This window comes from Amphimedon queenslandica, unplaced genomic scaffold, assembly GCF_000090795.2.
Source record: "Amphimedon queenslandica unplaced genomic scaffold, v1.1 AMPQUscaffold_13178, whole genome shotgun sequence".
NCBI lineage: Eukaryota > Metazoa > Porifera > Demospongiae > Haplosclerida > Niphatidae > Amphimedon > Amphimedon queenslandica.
The window spans coordinates 46,676-62,763 of record NW_003546586.1 but is presented as its reverse complement, the minus strand read 5'-3'; the positions used below and the strand labels follow the sequence as shown (position 1 = coordinate 62,763).

At 39.5% G+C, this 16,088-nt stretch overlaps 3 protein-coding genes across 4 annotated transcripts; 2 read left to right on the top strand and 1 right to left on the bottom strand.

The window, feature by feature from the left end:
* The first annotated feature begins 63 nt into the window (after positions 1 to 63).
* On the top strand, positions 64 to 6,677 carry LOC109584700 (uncharacterized). 2 transcript variants are annotated; one of them, XR_002186135.1, is made up of 5 exons: positions 64 to 163; positions 5,408 to 5,603; positions 6,139 to 6,260; positions 6,304 to 6,420; positions 6,477 to 6,677. XR_002186135.1 is itself a non-coding variant. In XM_020000531.1 (4 exons), exons 1-4 carry the CDS (start codon positions 81 to 83, stop codon positions 6,565 to 6,567), a joined length of 492 nt encoding a protein of 163 aa, XP_019856090.1. In that variant the 5' UTR covers positions 64 to 80; the 3' UTR covers positions 6,568 to 6,677. The 2 variants fall into 2 exon arrangements, 1 of the variants encoding a protein (XP_019856090.1); XM_020000531.1 differs by lacking the exon at positions 6,304 to 6,420.
* LOC105313919 (E3 ubiquitin-protein ligase TRIM71-like) lies at positions 2,956 to 5,178 on the bottom strand. The gene is made up of 2 exons (XM_020000530.1): positions 3,461 to 5,178; positions 2,956 to 3,403 (listed from the first exon to the last, which is right to left on the bottom strand). Exons 1-2 carry the CDS (start codon positions 5,119 to 5,121, stop codon positions 2,968 to 2,970), a joined length of 2,097 nt encoding a protein of 698 aa, XP_019856089.1. The 5' UTR covers positions 5,122 to 5,178; the 3' UTR covers positions 2,956 to 2,967.
* Positions 6,678 to 6,797: 120 nt separating the features above from the next.
* LOC100632589 (receptor-type tyrosine-protein phosphatase kappa-like) lies at positions 6,798 to 15,933 on the top strand. Its single transcript, XM_020000523.1, has 22 exons — positions 6,798 to 6,995; positions 7,197 to 7,538; positions 7,611 to 7,913; positions 8,197 to 8,508; positions 8,828 to 9,127; positions 9,886 to 10,170; positions 10,703 to 11,029; positions 11,077 to 12,055; positions 12,149 to 12,239; positions 12,433 to 12,894; positions 12,944 to 13,040; positions 13,092 to 13,168; positions 13,239 to 13,373; positions 13,430 to 13,549; positions 13,607 to 13,770; positions 13,956 to 14,091; positions 14,189 to 14,384; positions 14,443 to 14,480; positions 14,535 to 14,663; positions 14,721 to 14,849; positions 14,913 to 15,070; positions 15,343 to 15,933. The coding sequence occupies exons 1-22, from the start codon at positions 6,932 to 6,934 to the stop codon at positions 15,656 to 15,658; spliced, it is 5,160 nt and encodes a 1,719-aa protein (XP_019856082.1). The 5' UTR covers positions 6,798 to 6,931; the 3' UTR covers positions 15,659 to 15,933.
* The last annotated feature ends 155 nt before the right edge of the window (positions 15,934 to 16,088 follow it).

The following is a 16,088-nucleotide window of genomic DNA, read 5'->3' as shown; positions in this document are numbered from 1 at the left end:
CGTGTATAAAATTCTATCGATTTCAATTTTACTAATAGTATACGGAAGCAATTAAGTTAAGCCACGCCCTTTTTAATAAAATGGCGGGTGGTATGAGTGAATTGGCGAGGCGAATTTTTTACATTCAAGAGGAAAGAAAGGCACTTTACGGAGACTTGAAAAGGTTAGAAAACACTTAAATAATTTAAATAAATTAATGGACACTCACAGAGTGTGGTAAATATGTAATCAGTAAAAGTAGTAAACATGTTATTGTTAGTGTTGTTGTTATTGTTGTTGTTAGTCCGTTGAATGTGAGATATGATAACAATACAAGTACATGTACACATGTACTGTCAGCCATAGACTCAATGATTGTTACTAATGGATATGATCCTGTTGTTCCAGCAGTCACTGATGATAAGGTGACTACTATCAGCACACACTCCACACGATCCATTCAGTGATAGCTCGTCCCTTCCTTCATAGCAGCTGATGTAAACTCCTTCTTTGTCAAATACCCTCACTCTATTCCCGTGTAGCTCGGTTACATGAATCACATCATTCCTTATGCTCAGTGAAGACGGTCGCTTCATTTTGTCTTCTTTGATTTCAAAACTGCTCATGAACCTACCATCAGGACTGTACTTAAGGATCCTGCTGTTGCTATCGGCAACATAGACCAGCCCCTCTCTATCAAAGTCCAGGTCCCAGGGTAGAGAAGTTGTTCCCCTTTTACTGTCAGCCGTCCCAAACTTCTTCACGTACTCCAGGTTACTTGATAGTACGAGTATCCTGTGGTTGTCAGAGTCAGTTACATACACTAGTCCATTGAGAGGATGGACTCCTAGTCCTGAGGGGAAGGCCAGTTCAATGTTTCTCTTTCCTTTGCTGCTTCTAATGAGTCTTCCCTCTTCACTATAAACTGTTATCTTGTTGCTACTTGTTACCAGTACCTTATCTCTATCCACTGCTACTCCTCGTGGTTTAATGATGCTCCTGGCCCCCTCCTTCTCTTCGCTGCCGAAATAAAACCGTTTGCTTCCTGTTACCATGGTAACCCTGTCTCCTCCCCATTCTGCAACGATCGTTCCTCCATTGGCACTCCTAGCTACCCCCCAGGGATAATTTAAGTCACTAGTAATGGAGTGACTCGTCTCATTAATTATATATTTATTGATTTTACCTTCACTATCTCCTCCTCCTTTCTCCCCCGGCCTGCTGGTGGTCTCCATTAGCTGCTCCTTCTCTCTCTCTCTTCCTTTCTCCTCCTCTTGCTCTGTCTCTTTGTTTATTTTTTGTTCCGTTTCGTTGAATTTCCTGTTAATTTCCAAAAGGTTCTCAATGACAAATGAAGTATTCAATCCATCAATACCAGCAGCAGAGACCAATGGAGTTATTTCTTGACAGTGAGGACACTCTACGAACCTTTCCCCTCCTCCTCCTCCTCTCTCCTCCATGCAATGGGCACAGAACGTGTGCTGGCAGAGAAGGGTCTTTGGTTCTTGGAGGGTTTTACGGCAAACTCCACACTTTATCATATCATCCATTGAAGTGGCAGGGCCTGGAAACATTCCTTCATTCATTCGTACAGTCAGTACTACTGTATCCCTTTCTTTCTGTAGCTGCTCTTATGCTCTTTCTTTATCTTACCTGCACTGGTGCAGTAGTGGAGGCAGGTCAATGATGTTATGATCTTTTATAGTCAGTCTACAGACTGAAGGGGATGTCCCTTTATCTGGTCAAACCGGTTTCTGTAACTTGTTTTGTTAATAACTTGTACTAATAGATGATTCTTATTAGCCTGTTTTGCTACTCCTCAATGCATTATTATTATAAACTTGAGGAATGTACACGTACATATACATGTACATGTACATGTACGTGTACATGTATATGGAATAGAATGAGTGTCTGGTATTTGTGTGTGTGTGTGTGTGTGTAACTGAAAGTTGTTAGTCCATTCAGAAAGTATGTTTGTGGTTGTTGAGTCAAGCTGTGGTTCAGTCCCTCTCCTTTCATGAAGTGTCTGAATGAAAAATGAAACAACATCAAAGACTGAATACCTTTTATTGCTTTGTTGCACACACACACCCTGTGCTCTAAAAATGACAATTATAAGAATGTGTGGTGGTTTTCTTTTAAAATATATGGTTTTCTCGCCTTTTTTGGCCAAAATCCCTGTACTACAGTACATGGTCTCAGGCCAAATTTCACTAAAAATGAAAAGGAGGGAATTCTGCATTTTTATTACAATTTCTATTGCAGATACATGTTCTTATGTTGGAAAGTTTGAGCTGATTCCAATCAAGTTTGGATTTTTTATGATTTTAAAAGTTGCTGACAAATCAGACAAAAGTCCCCGTACTATATAGTACAGGGACTTTGGCCAAATTTCACCAAAATTCAAAATGAGAGAATTCTCCATTAATTTAATTTATTTATTAATTGCTAAAGGTGGTTCCCCTACTGGTGTTATTATTCATCGGAGGATTGGAATCGTTTTCACTTTTTAATATCTCGTGGGCGTAGATATACTGATCGTGGTTGATCTATTATAATAATAATGATAGATGCTTTTGTTTATTGAAACTAAAACCTCTCCTTTATTATGACTGAGAGACTTTATCAGCTACCCACAGACACACAACTGGAATGGATAGAGGGAGAGGGAGAGAGAGGGAGTGAGAGAATGTGGAGCTGTTTGTGAGAGAAAGATGTAAAGATAAGAACTTTATGTGGGCTAACGTTAGCTTTCATTACTTTTATTCATGAGTCCTTTTATAAGAATATTAACATGCCATTGAGTTACTGGTACTTTACTTCTTTTTGTAATTTTGTGTTCAAAACAGTCAAAAGATGTTGTATTCATAACTGAAGCATAATTGAGCTGAATTTTACAAAATAAAAGTTTAAATTCCATTCATTTAATTTGAAAAATAACACAAATAAAAAGATTATAAAAACAAACACACATTAAACTATCAATTATTTATTAATATTATTATTATTGTTTATTATTATTATTCTATTATTCCAGCAATCGCTGACGTATATTTTTCCTAATTCATCAACCGTTATTCCTAAAGGATGCTTCAGTCTGTCCACTCGTCCATTGACCATGTTACCATCGTCCTCCTCCATAGTACCAGTGTTACCAGCATCCCCCTTGTCCAGTGTGATGTGTCTTATGAAGGACCCTGTTGTATCAAATATGGATACCCTGTTGTTATCATCAGTGATGTACAGGTGGTCCCTACTGTAGCTTATACCAGCTGGCCATTGGAGCTGACCTGGTCCGGAACCCTTTGAACCAAATTTCATTTTAAACTTCCCATCGTGGTCGAATTTGAATACGTTATGAGTGTCATTATCAACTACGTAGGCGTATCCATCTTCATCACATGTAACGTCCCATGGGAACCTAATAATTAATAGTTAATTAATGATTAATAGTTATTAATAGTTATTATTTAATTACCTGAGTACGTCAGCTCCGAATGATTGGCAATAGCTCCAGTCGTTATTCAGTACCTGTATTCTGTGGTTCTTGGTATCTGCTATGAGTATCCTATTATTGGAACAGGTGATTCCTTTTGGTTCCTGGAACTGAAGTGCTCCAGACCCCTTACCGCAGACTGACCGGACACACCCACCATTAACCGTCAGCTTCTGCACTCTGTCGTAATCCGTTACTAGAATCTGATTGGTCGGAGTAATAGCCACACCCCTTGGATCAGTGAACTTCCCATCCTCCTTACCCTTCCCCCCAATGGCTCTCAGTTTGGATCCGGTACTGGTCTGATATAGGCTCACCACATGAGTTCCTGATTCTGCTATCAATAGATACTCGTTATTGGCCCCACCCACTGCCACGCCCCATGGTTGGTGTACGTTAGGTATAATGGTCGTTGATAGTCCGCTGGTCGCTGGTGCCACTGGTATGGTGAATGGGCTGCGGTTGATGTGACAGTCGTTGATCTTTATTGATAGTTTGTGTAGTCCCTCGCTGGTCGGCTTCATGTTCACACAGTACTCTCCAGGACATGCCTCCTTTATTACGCAATCAATGGGTGGGGCTTCATAAGGAGGGAGGAGCTTACAAGAGAATAAATCAGTTGATACAGAGATTGGTCTATCCTCGCTCTTGAGCTTCAAGTGGAATATGGTAGTACTGTTAGCAGTGACTATACTGGCACTGCTGGTGACAGTAGGAGAGCAGTACTGATGGAGCAGTGTCCCTCCTATCTCTCCAATGGTTTTATTGAGGACCAGCAGGCTGCCTGATCCTTTGAATTTAATGTCATTTCTCTCGTTTGGTTCAAAATCTGATAGACCAGACCCTGTGTTCACTCTATCAATGAGTTCCATCATCGTCTTCTTCTGTGAGAGGAACTGCTGGTTTGATTCTATTGATAGAAACTGCTCTAGTGATTCACTCACTCTCTCTATCTCCACCAGCCTCTCCTCCCCCAGGGTCCTCTGGTCCAGTAATACCCTCAGCTTCTTCTCTTTGATGCTAGTCAGTTCTTTTAGGAGATTATTCTTTGATTCCTCCACCAGTTGGGTCAGCCTTTCAGCCAGTGACTCAATCTCCGCCTGTATCTCATCACTCCTTCTCTTCACCTCTTCCTCTCTCTCCCTCACTTTGCTCAAGGAGGATCGGTACTGGTTCCTCTTATTCTCTATATCCTTGAGCCCTCCCCTCACCTCTTCCCTGTGTTTTGATTGGCTCCGGTTGATTTGGTAGTAAAGATGGTTCCCGTGATCTTCAACAGCACAGGATTGGCAGACAGTACTCAAACAAGTTTCACAGTACAGCTGGATCACTTTATCATGCCTTGAACACACAGGACCTATAGAAGAGGAGGAGGTCCTTCTTTCCTCCTTCCCTCCTCCTCCTCCTCCTCCTCTTGGTTCAATGGTGGGTAGTCCCAGTATCCCGTCTGAGGCTAGACTCACAGGAAACCTACATGAAGGGCAGGCCAGTACATACGAGTGTCCGTCTGGCTCCAGCAGGAGCAGCTCCTCTAGACATCGCTCACAGTACGAGTGTTGGCATGGTAACAGTTTAAAATTGTTGCTGGGCGACCGGTCGGTACACAGTGGGCAGTGGGGGACTGGCTCCACTACTGAAGACATTGTGTGGAGGAAGTGAGCAGCAGCTGATGGTGTTACTATTATTAGATTATACCATATTTGGTGTTACTATTAATACCTCATGCTACACTAATTGGATCAGTGTTACTATTTATAGTTATTTCCTGATTCCTCTTCTGAATATTAAATTTTTATTTTATTTTATTTGTTTAATTAGTTACCATATAAGGCATTGGAGTGATAGTTGTAATAATAATTATTTTTATTGTCAAAACAATTAAAGTGTCATTTTACTATAAAAATTAATTCAATTTTTATCATACAACAGGGCTCAGGAGGACTACGTCAAGTCAAAGAGTTCATTTGAATTGTTCCAACAGTCAGTGGCAGCTGCTACTAGCAGCTTCACTTCATTATCACAAGAAATGATGAAAATAGAAAAAATATTTACTGAAAATGATAAAAATAACGTATCAGAACTAATCAAGGGAATACAAGAACAGGAAAAGGAGAAATTGGAATTAGTGAGTGGAAGTGGGTGTGGTTAATTAATTAGCATTTTGCTAAAAAATGCCCTGTACTATAGTCCTGGTTAGTTCATGATTTTTTTTTCAAAAATGGCTCCAAAATCAGCCCAAATTTTTATTGCAATTTCTGATACATATTGATGTACTTATAGAAAGTTTGAGCTGATTCCGACCTAATTTTTTCAAGTTACAGCCATTTTAAAGAATGAACCAATTTTTTAATGAGCAAAGGCCAATGGTACAGCATGTGTATCAGAAAATGTAATAACAATTCTGTCGTAGCCAAAGTGCTACAACTATAGACAAAAGTAGTGTGTCCCAATGGTGTCCTTAATAAAGAGGCTACACTCTTTCTTTATTGTGGTGCATGTACTGATTGTAAAGGCAAGCCACTCTCTTTAGTGTGGAGCATCTTGTAAGGTCTCAGCAACTTTTGATGTATGTACACATATAAGGATTGACAGTATGAGACAGTGACATTATTATTATTGTTGTTGTTGTTGTTGTTATCATTATTATTGTTTTTATTTAGTCTGTACAATATCAAGTATCTATTATCAGAGGTGAACAGGATCAGAAAGATAATCATCATCATCATGATAATGAAGATGATGATGATGATAATGAACTAGCTACAGTGCAACTGAGGAGACAGTAAGTCCATGCTGATTAATACCTCATTCTGTGTCATGTCCAGCTGCTGATTACCTGGGATTAGGGGGAGGAGCTAGTTTTGGGATAGTGCCAGGTTTAATGCCAAATTCTCTCCTTAAAAAGCACTGGCTCCATGTTTACATGCATATTAATATTAACAGTAGGTTTTACTTGCATAGTTTTAATGATATACTCCTCCCTCTCTCTCTCTTGTAGACTCTCAGTGTGTGAAGCTGCAATAGCATCATTACTGGAAGACCTAAGATATGAATGTGAAGAACTATTATTAACAAAACATGTTGATTAATATTATTAATATCATTTATTGATTTCTATTATGTACATTCCTGCTAAGCAACACCTGTATATATTTAAAATAAGAATAATATTCTGTTAATTAATACATTCAATTAGCAATTAGTTTCAACACCTCCACTAGTGTTTAACCATTAATAACTACCGATAATGTCTAATTGAGTGGGCGTGTCTTCCGCACGTGCTGTGCACCCACCACCCCCTCTCTCTTTTCTTGCCTCTCTCTCTCTGTCCCTCTCTCTTCCCCCCTAAGGTCCCAGTGGCTTCTCTCCTGTCCTCCTGTTCCTTCCCCCTCTCCCTCAGTCTCCCTGTCCTTCTGTTTCTGTTGTGTGTCGAGAGAGGGTGCTAGTCCAGTTATGGTGTTGTTTAGTGGATTAACGCTCTTTTGTCTTCTATTCCAAGGACTCGTGTTTGTAAAAGGTGAGTTATGTTTATTTTAAATACACTATCAGTAGTTGACCCGAGGCTACAGCATATCATCCAATCAATACTACCACTCCTTGCAATGTACTTAGACTACTTGTCATCTTGTTCATTATTCTCACTTCATTATCATATCATTATATACCCTCTCTCTCCCTCCCTCCCTCTCTCTCTCTCTCCCTCCCTCTCTCTCTAAAGCTGAGATCATTATATCAATACATGAGTTACAGTTCCATTCTATGCACCGAACAAGGGGTAAGACTCGCCTCCGGTTTGATTCAACAGATCGCCCCATTAGCCTCACCCCTGGCCTCTCCTTTGGATTCTCTTGTGATGCAGCTGACCACACTGCTACCCCGTGGTACGCTAATTCAACCAGTGTACCTTTGAGGGACCCTGATAGTGTAGGAGAGTCACTGGTCTATTATTATGATAAAGGTACTGAAAGAATATTGACATTCCAGTATTATAACTCGACCATGAATGGAAACTATTCCTGTACTACTGCTAGTAGTCAAAGAACTTTAATTATTAGTGAAGGTAGGATATCATCATCATCATCATTATTATTATTATTATTATTGTTGTTGTTGTTATTATTATTATCATTAGGTGCTATTACAGTGCTGCTGGAGTACCAAACCTATAATAAGGATACAGTGGTTGGTAATTCTCTTACTGTTACTTTACAGGTCTTCTATGCTGGAATACCCACCCCCTCTGCTGACAACCTGACCTGGTACTTTAACGGAGACCTCATTACGGATCAGCTTAGATCAGATCTTAGTATAACACCTTTCACTAGTACCCTGTTCGTTATCCAAGGATTCAGTTTGATTCAAGATGGAGTCTATCTTCTTAATGTCACTACTTCAGCTGGTACTGCTGCCGCCAGTTTTTTCTTTGACATTAAGTGTAAGTACATGCACCAGTGTCCATTGTCCTGTGGTCCTATTATTGTCCTGCGTAGCGGCCATTGTGTTATACACGTACATGTACATGTACACTTACATGTAAGTGAGTATGAATATTGTGATATTGTGGTTAACCATTCGTAACACCTGTGTATACTATCAGAGATGATTTACTACTCAACCTTTCTCTCTCTCTCTCTCTCTCTCTCTCTCTCTCTCTCTCTCTCTCTCTCTCTCTCTCTCTCTTTCTCTCTCTCTCTCTCTCCCCTCTCTCTCTCTCTTAGCTCGTCCTGCTGCTTGTTTCATTACTTCTGGTAGCTGCCTCAAGCAATGGGAGAGAACCATGTCTTTAAATTCTTCATTTGTCCTCAATTGTACTGATGATTCAGGGGACCCTCTCTCCACATTCCAATGGTTTAAAGACGACATTAATATTACAGCATCTACTAATCCTCAGCTCAGTATAACTCAGTATACTGATAGGATATCATACCTAACTGTTACTAATGTTAGTCCTGAACTGGCTGGCTCATACAAGTGTGCCACTAATAATGGAATAGGGAAGAGTCAGGCTGTTGCTGACATATTAGTTGAATGTAAGCCTATCCTTTAGTACTGTATGTACATGTACATGTACTGTAGTTCATAATGTCTGCCCTCTTATCCCACAGTCTCTGATGTGGTGATTATATTCATGTACAGTAACATGTACCTCAGACATGGTTCCCTTGAAGTCTTTCTTTGTCTCACATTATGTCTTCATTTTACCAACCTCTCCCTCTCTCTCTCCCTCCCTCCCTCTCTCTCCCTCCCTCTCTCTCTCCCTCTCTCTCTCCCTCCCTCTCTCTCTCCCTCCCTCTCTCTCCCTCTCTCCCCCTCTCTCTCTCTCCCTCCCTCTCTCTCTCTCTCTTTCAGTTACTCCCAATGTATCACGGATCACTCCATTAAATTCCTCTGTCCCTGTTGGTCAGTCTATTCAGCTCCTGGTTCATTTCATTGGAGGCTATCCACTACCAACTGTCACCTGGTACCGGTTGCTAGGCATAACCAATAGCAACAGGGTACCCATTACTGACCCTAGGGCCAGTGCCTCGGGTCAGTACTCTCTCAATTTAACGATCACCAACTCCTCCTTGTCTGACGATGGACTTTACTTATTAATGATTAATAACACTATTGGAGCTATTGAAATAGAGTTTAATGTTACCATATTAGGTAAGTATATTAATCTGATACAACGTACTATCCTTCCCTGGGCCATATAGAAAGTTTGAACTGAGTCCAATTTTCAATATACCTGAGTCGTTTGTCAGTACATGTACATGTACATGTATCCACAGCTCTACTGTCATAGCAATACTTGTTGGACTATCATGTACATTGCATTCATGAAGTGTTAATAAATGTTGTTATTGTTTTTTGATGGTGTGATATTATTGTTTTTATTAAAGTTGTTTTAATGTGTTTCTCTATGATAACAGTTTAGTGACCTCTTGATTAGAGAGGGAGAGAGAGAAAAAGGGGAGAGAGAGAGGGAGAGAGAGAGAGAGAGAGAGAGAGAGAGGGGGGAGAGAGAGAGAGATAGAGGGAGAGAGAGGAGGGGAGAGAGAGAGAGAGAGGTTCCATAGTTATTTATATTTACATGTATACCTGTAATGTATGGAGTATGGATCATTATTATTATTATTTATTTATTGTACGTGCACAGAGAAGGTGTAGGGAGGTGTGTCTGTTGATAATGATATGATAAAGGAATGACCTCACAGTGAGGTCAGAGAGAGAGAGAGTAGGTTACACTGTTCATTAAAGGGACACTATTGTGTGACTCTAATTGACTGATAAATGTTTCATTACATGTACATGTGCTTGACATGTGCTTGACATGTGTTTTACATGTGAATGGAATTTAATTACTGTTATAATTATTCACCATTCTACTATTACCATTATTATTATTATTATTATTATTTTAGTCCCACCAGTACTCACTAACTTATCTTCTTTGGTTTTATTCCATCGTTCCTCTGATTGTGCTCAGTTCTTGGTCAGTATCAGTTCAGCTAAACCTCCTGTCACTTCATCACTCATTCAATGGAGTGGCTTGTATCAGTCAGAGAGATCCACTGCCTTACTAATGAATGGTGTATCTAATATGACCCTATGTGGTCTGGTTACTGATGACACTGGCCCTGTTACCATGACTATTACTCATCCAGGAGCACCTAACATCAGTATCACCTTTCACCTAACTGTCTGGGGTGAGTTATTATATGCAGTTACGGCCATTTTAAGAAACCACCAAAATTCTGAAAAAACCCAAGGCTATAGTCCATGGTTTTTTTCTGAAAAATGGCCAAAAAATCACTCCCAATTTTTATTACATTTTCTGATACATATTGATGTCCTTATGCTGTGTAGAAAGTGTGAGTCAATTCCAACTTCAATTTTTCAAGTTACGGCCATTTTAAGAAAACGCCCAAAATTTGAAAAATACCCAAGGCTATAGTCCATGGTTTTTTTCAAAAAATGGCCAAAAAATGACCCTAAATTTTTATTACATTTTCTGATACATATTGACATCCTTATGCTGTGTAGAAAGTTCGAGCTGATTCCGACTTCAATTTTTCAAGTTATGGCCATTTTTAAAATGCCAAAACCAGGTCAAGGTAGTCCCTGTACTATAGTACATGATCTCGAGCCAAATTTTGCCAAAAGTGAAAAGGAGAGACTCCCTCGATTTTGATTCCATTTCCTGTACATTCCCTCATGTTCTTATTGTCTATTCTTCAGGTCCTCCTCTCCCCCCGTCTAATTTAAGGATCTCTCGAGTCTCCTCTTGTATTATTTTACTTGATTGGTCGAATGTTTCTATAGCCACACCCACACCTACCGCTGCCCCTATTAATAATGTAATATTAATAACTAGCTATTGTGATTCCTCGTCAATGCTCTGCACTCAAGAGAAGGAGGAGCTATTCTCTCTGTCTGTTAATAACACTAGGCTCCACCTCTTACCTTATAAGGAATACACTTTTAGTCTCTTATCTGTGAATAATCTGATTGGTCGCGGAATATCAAGAAATAACGGTAGTTACTCAACTTTAAGCGATGGAGCAGGTAATTAATTGTGTTATTATTATTATTATTATTATTATTATTTACAGGTTTCAGTCCAGTTGTTGTGTCTTCTAATATCACTGCCAATAGTTCTTACTTATCGATCAGTTGGTTCCCGCCCACTCAATCTAGTACTTGTTACAATATATCCCATTATTCCCTGGACTGTTACAGAGGACAGGTGAGCGGAGGGAGGGGTGTGGCCCCAGTTTATAGTACTAATGTTACGGCTGACGTTAGACGTGATGCAATTCATGTACACGTTCCTGTTATGGCCCAAGACACGAGATATTACTGTTTAATTAATGTTATTGTATCTGACGTCAGTGGGGGCGTGTACTCACTAACCACACCCACTAATATGAGCGTCAATACTCTACCAGTGGTGCCTCCTCCACCAGCCACGCCTACCTTCTCAGGACCCACTGAAACTGATAAACCTTACACTGTCACTATTAACCTCTCAGGCTTTAAGCCATCCCTTCATAACGTGGGTATCATTAGGATTGGTGTTCTTAGATTAGGTTCCTCCCCCACCCTTCCCTCAGGGTCCCCTGACAGTCTTTATGCCTCAGATCAGTTCTTCACTAGTTATGAAGCGGCTCACCGACCCCAGGGAGGGGGTCCTAATTCTAAACCTTATTTTGCAGTTGAATTAACTATCGACAGTATAGGAGACTCCTTTGTGGTTGGTAGTGAGTCTAATGACACTAGGAACAACAATAAGAGGAGGGAGGCAGCAGCTGTGTTCACTAATGGCCCCCTGGATGATGAGAGTTATTATACTTTCTTCATAAGAGCTTATTCTCATTCCCGGTATGGGCCACAGTATAAGATATACAGTTCAACTAGTTTCACAAGTCCCGTCAAACCAGTTTCTGGTAGCAGTCCAACTACTGATAGACCCACCTCTGGCAGGAGAGAGGGAGGAGGAAGTGTTGGTATAGCAGTGGGTGTGGTCTTCTTTGTACTGCTCCTGATTGCTGTTGCTGTTACTGTACTAGTGGTTCTTATCCTGTTCTGGAGGTAAGGATATGTTGTTGTTATTATTATTATTGTTATTATTATTATTGTTATTATTATTATTGTTATTATTATTGTTGTTATTATTATTGACAGGAAGAGTAAGCGTAAGGCTAGTACTACACTGTCTAGTGTTGAACATGATGGATCAGCTTCTCCTCCTAGGAGCAACCAGTACACTTCTCACGTTAGTCCACATGTATTACCTGTTATTTAATTATTATTATTATTATATACACGTACCATCAGGTGCTCATTCCTATATATTCATTTTATTACATTAGTTGTACACATCATGTCTTCACTATTGTTTGATCCATTATCTCTTCACATACACTATCTACACTATAATGGATTCATGTGGTATCTCTTATTCACAGGAGGAGATTAAGGCTAGAACTAGTTCCTTGTCCTCCAAAGACTCTCCAGTCCGTTCACCAGTGACCAATGGCCCTCCAGTAACCAGTGGTCCTCCAGTGGTCATTGGATCAGTACCAGCGGCCACTAACCCTTGCTATACCCAGGAAGAGGAGGAGGAGGAGGTGAAGCGTCCTCCATCAGTTGATGGTGAACCTTTTTTAGATGATGCTCTCTCATTATCCGAGTTCAATCCTCCTCCTCTTACTCCTTCCTCTCTCACTTCTGCCGGACACGTTACCATGGATACCATTGATACCTGCATCTCCATGGATACGAGTGTCATCAGTAACGGTGCTGCTGCTAATGGGTCCTATTCTCCTAGTGATTTCAAGCCAGGGGAACACGTGGGGAGGGATGAGTTTCAAGAACACGTGGAGAAACTGGACAAGAACAAACAGGAGATATTTAATGAGATATTTGAAGTAATTAATTAATATTTAATTAATTGATAATGGCCCCTCCCACTCTCAGTTCATTAATAGTACATCTCCTGATTACGCGTGCATTGCCTCACTGGCAGCTCATGAATATGATCAGACTAAGAATAGATACAGGGACGTCGGAGCTTGTGAGTTATTAATACATGTAATTAATTAATTGATAATGAATATTTAATTAGTTGATCATACAAGAGTCACATTACAAGAGATACCAGGAGTACCTCATTCACATTATATCAATGCTAACTTCATTAAGGTAATACTAGTACACCTTTATAGGACTGTATGGATAATGGATACCTCCTCCTCCTCCTCCTGTACTGTAGGGGTATCACGATGATAAGCTCTATATTGCCACTCAAGGACCAAAGGAAGAAACTACTGATGACTTCTGGAGGATGGTATGGGAACAACGGACCGTTACCATAGTGATGCTGACCAACCTGATGGAGTCTTACAAAGTAATTTATGATAATAATAATAATTATTATTATTATTATTATTTTTATTTTTGTAGTCTAAATGCCATCAGTATTGGCCAAGTAGTGGTCAGTGTTGCTATGGCGATATAGCTGTCAGAGTGGATCGAAACATTGAACTCCCACACTACACCATTAGAGGATTTAAAGTGTTCAATGTGAGTGTTACTAATAATAGAACAGATTACATCATCATTAATGTATTCTATTAATAGGAGAGGGACACGACAGAGAAGGAGAGAACTGTCCTTCAGTTCCACTACACTGCATGGCCTGATAGAAATGTACCAGCACAAGCATCTCATGTCTTGGATTTCTTAAGGGCAATCAACTCAGCCAATGATAAGGAAGAGTATGGACCAATAGTAGTTCACTGCAGGTAATGGATGATGTATGATCCATCACTGTTGTATCTGGGAAGGGATGGCCTACCTAACTATATGAGGAGACTGAACGAGACCTAGGGCTAAATATGAGACACTAAAAGTCTCCTAAACCCTCTATATCTACCATTGATTCATTTATAACCTACTGTACTTTATAACCTACTCTCCCTCCCTTTAGTGCTGGTGTTGGTAGAACTGGTACCATCATTGCATTGGACATTGCACTGGAGCAACTTAAATTAGAAAATAAAGTTGATATAAAAGGAATTGTAACCTTCCTTAGGAAACAAAGGAAGCAAATGGTCCAAGCACTGGTATGTAACTTAATAACTACTAATAACTACCAATAACTATTAATAACTACCAATTACTGTTAATAACTACCAATAACCTCTCCTTCCCTATATGTAGTGTCAGTATATATTCATTCACAATGCTATACTGGAGGACATAGTGTATGGAGATACTGCAGTGACCATTGATGAGTTTAAAGATCGTTGCATGAAGCTACAGGAACCTACTCTCATTAATGAAGAGTTTAATAAAATAGGATCAGTCAAACCACCCGCCCAAGCCTGTCCAGGACCCAGCATAGTTCCTTTTGAAAGTAAGGGGAAAAGGAAACACCATAAATTTATGTGTTCTATTATTATTTTTATTTTTAGCTGATAAAGATTCAAAGTTCACTTCCTATTATCTTGACGTTAGTTATTAATAGTTATTAATATTATTAAGCCACACCCCCTTATGCCCACAGGGTTACTGGACCCCCAACCTCTTCATCAAGAGTCCTTCCCCGACCAAAGAGACTGAGGAACTCTTCTGGAGACTGATAGTCCAGAATGAGTGCACTCATATTATCAACCTCTCACCTGCTGATATCACTGTATGTACAGTATACTGTACATGTACTTGTACATTTATTCTCTTTTTCTAATTATAGACGTATTCATACATTCCTCCTGACGTTGGGGACAGACAATTAAAGTTTGGCCCACTCACAGTCTCTGTTGGTCGTAAACAGTTCAACACTGGCTTCTCCACCAGAGATATCTCTATATTCAATGAAGAGGTAAGCAGCAGACTGTGTTATTGTATCATGCAGTTATAAATATTGCTATTATTATAACAACAGGATTCCTCAACATTGAAACTAAAGTACATTCAATATCAAGAAATGTTACTCAAGCAATGCTTTCCAAGAGCTGATAAATTCATAAAGTTTATTCAAGGATGTTTGGTGGAGGCGGAGTCTTGTCACCGTGGCAACCATCCTATATTAATACATGACGAGTAAGACCACCTCAATACATTTCCTGATACATGTACATGTACTTATGTTGTGTAAAAAGTTTGAACTGGTTCCGATCAAAATTAGATTTTTTACGAATTTTGAAAGTTGCTCCAAAATTGAGCCTAAGTCCCTGTACTACAACAGTACAGGACTTTGTGGTCAAATCTTGCCAAAAATGAAAAAAGAAGAGAATTCTAACATTATCTGATGCATATACAGTACTTGTGCTGTACATATACTGACCAGTCTATGTTCATTCCTTCTCTTCCAGTGGTTCCAATGGCCCTGTTGGTATATTTGCTACCCTGGCCTACTGCCTGCAAAGAGCCAAAAAGGAAAGGATTATTGACCTGCTCCAATCTGCCAATCATCATTATCTACAGTGCCCTGGACTTATTGTTAATCTTCAGTTTTATGCTTATTGCTATGACTGTCTTCTTGAATATTCTGACAAGCTCCTAAAGGAGGAGTCACTGCCCCCCATATATGAAAATATTGCCTCCATAAGGGGAAAATTGGTACCTTCACCAGAACCCCTGGACGAGAAACACAAAGAGGTCATGGAACTAGGATATGATATATTGTAACACTCTTTGGATATAAATTATTTTCTTTATTGACTTCTTCCATAATTTCTTGCACGGCCTACACTACAGTTTGTATAAATTTGTCTGTTTGTTTGTTTGTTTGTTTGTTTGTAGTTACATTATTTTATGTCAATAACCTGTTGCTATTCTTGCTTTAATATCTCTTGTTACTATTATTATTATTATTATTATTATTATTATTATTATTATTATTATTATCCACTATCTTTTCCCACTACATTTGAACAAAGACACTAACTTTACAATACTTTCAATGAGCCAATGCCCACTATAGTGAAAGCACTCCTGACTGCATGCGTGCAGCCAGTATTAGACTATACTGAAACTCCTCCAGTAGTGCCTGTGGAGTATTGGCCTACATACTGGACATTGTCATTCATGCTATTGTTCTTATAATCCTAAAACCAGG

Coding starts and splice junctions, on each gene's coding strand:
- LOC100632589 (XM_020000523.1), top strand. CDS start 6,932: ATGGTGTTGTTTAGTGGATTAACGCTCTTTTGTCTTCTATTCCAAGGA. Junction 8,509..8,827: donor TGCTGACATATTAGTTGAAT/GTAAGCCTATCC, acceptor TCTCTCTTTCAG/TTACTCCCAATGTATCACGG. Junction 13,771..13,955: donor CCAATAGTAGTTCACTGCAG/GTAATGGATGAT, acceptor CCCTCCCTTTAG/TGCTGGTGTTGGTAGAACTG.
- LOC109584700 (XM_020000531.1), top strand. CDS start 81: ATGGCGGGTGGTATGAGTGAATTGGCGAGGCGAATTTTTTACATTCAA. Junction 164..5,407: donor CTTTACGGAGACTTGAAAAG/GTTAGAAAACAC, acceptor ATCATACAACAG/GGCTCAGGAGGACTACGTCA. Junction 5,604..6,138: donor AAAAGGAGAAATTGGAATTA/GTGAGTGGAAGT, acceptor GTTTTTATTTAG/TCTGTACAATATCAAGTATC.
- LOC105313919 (XM_020000530.1), bottom strand. CDS start 5,121: ATGTCTTCAGTAGTGGAGCCAGTCCCCCACTGCCCACTGTGTACCGAC. Junction 3,404..3,460: donor TTCGGAGCTGACGTACTCAG/GTAATTAAATAA, acceptor ATTAATTATTAG/GTTCCCATGGGACGTTACAT.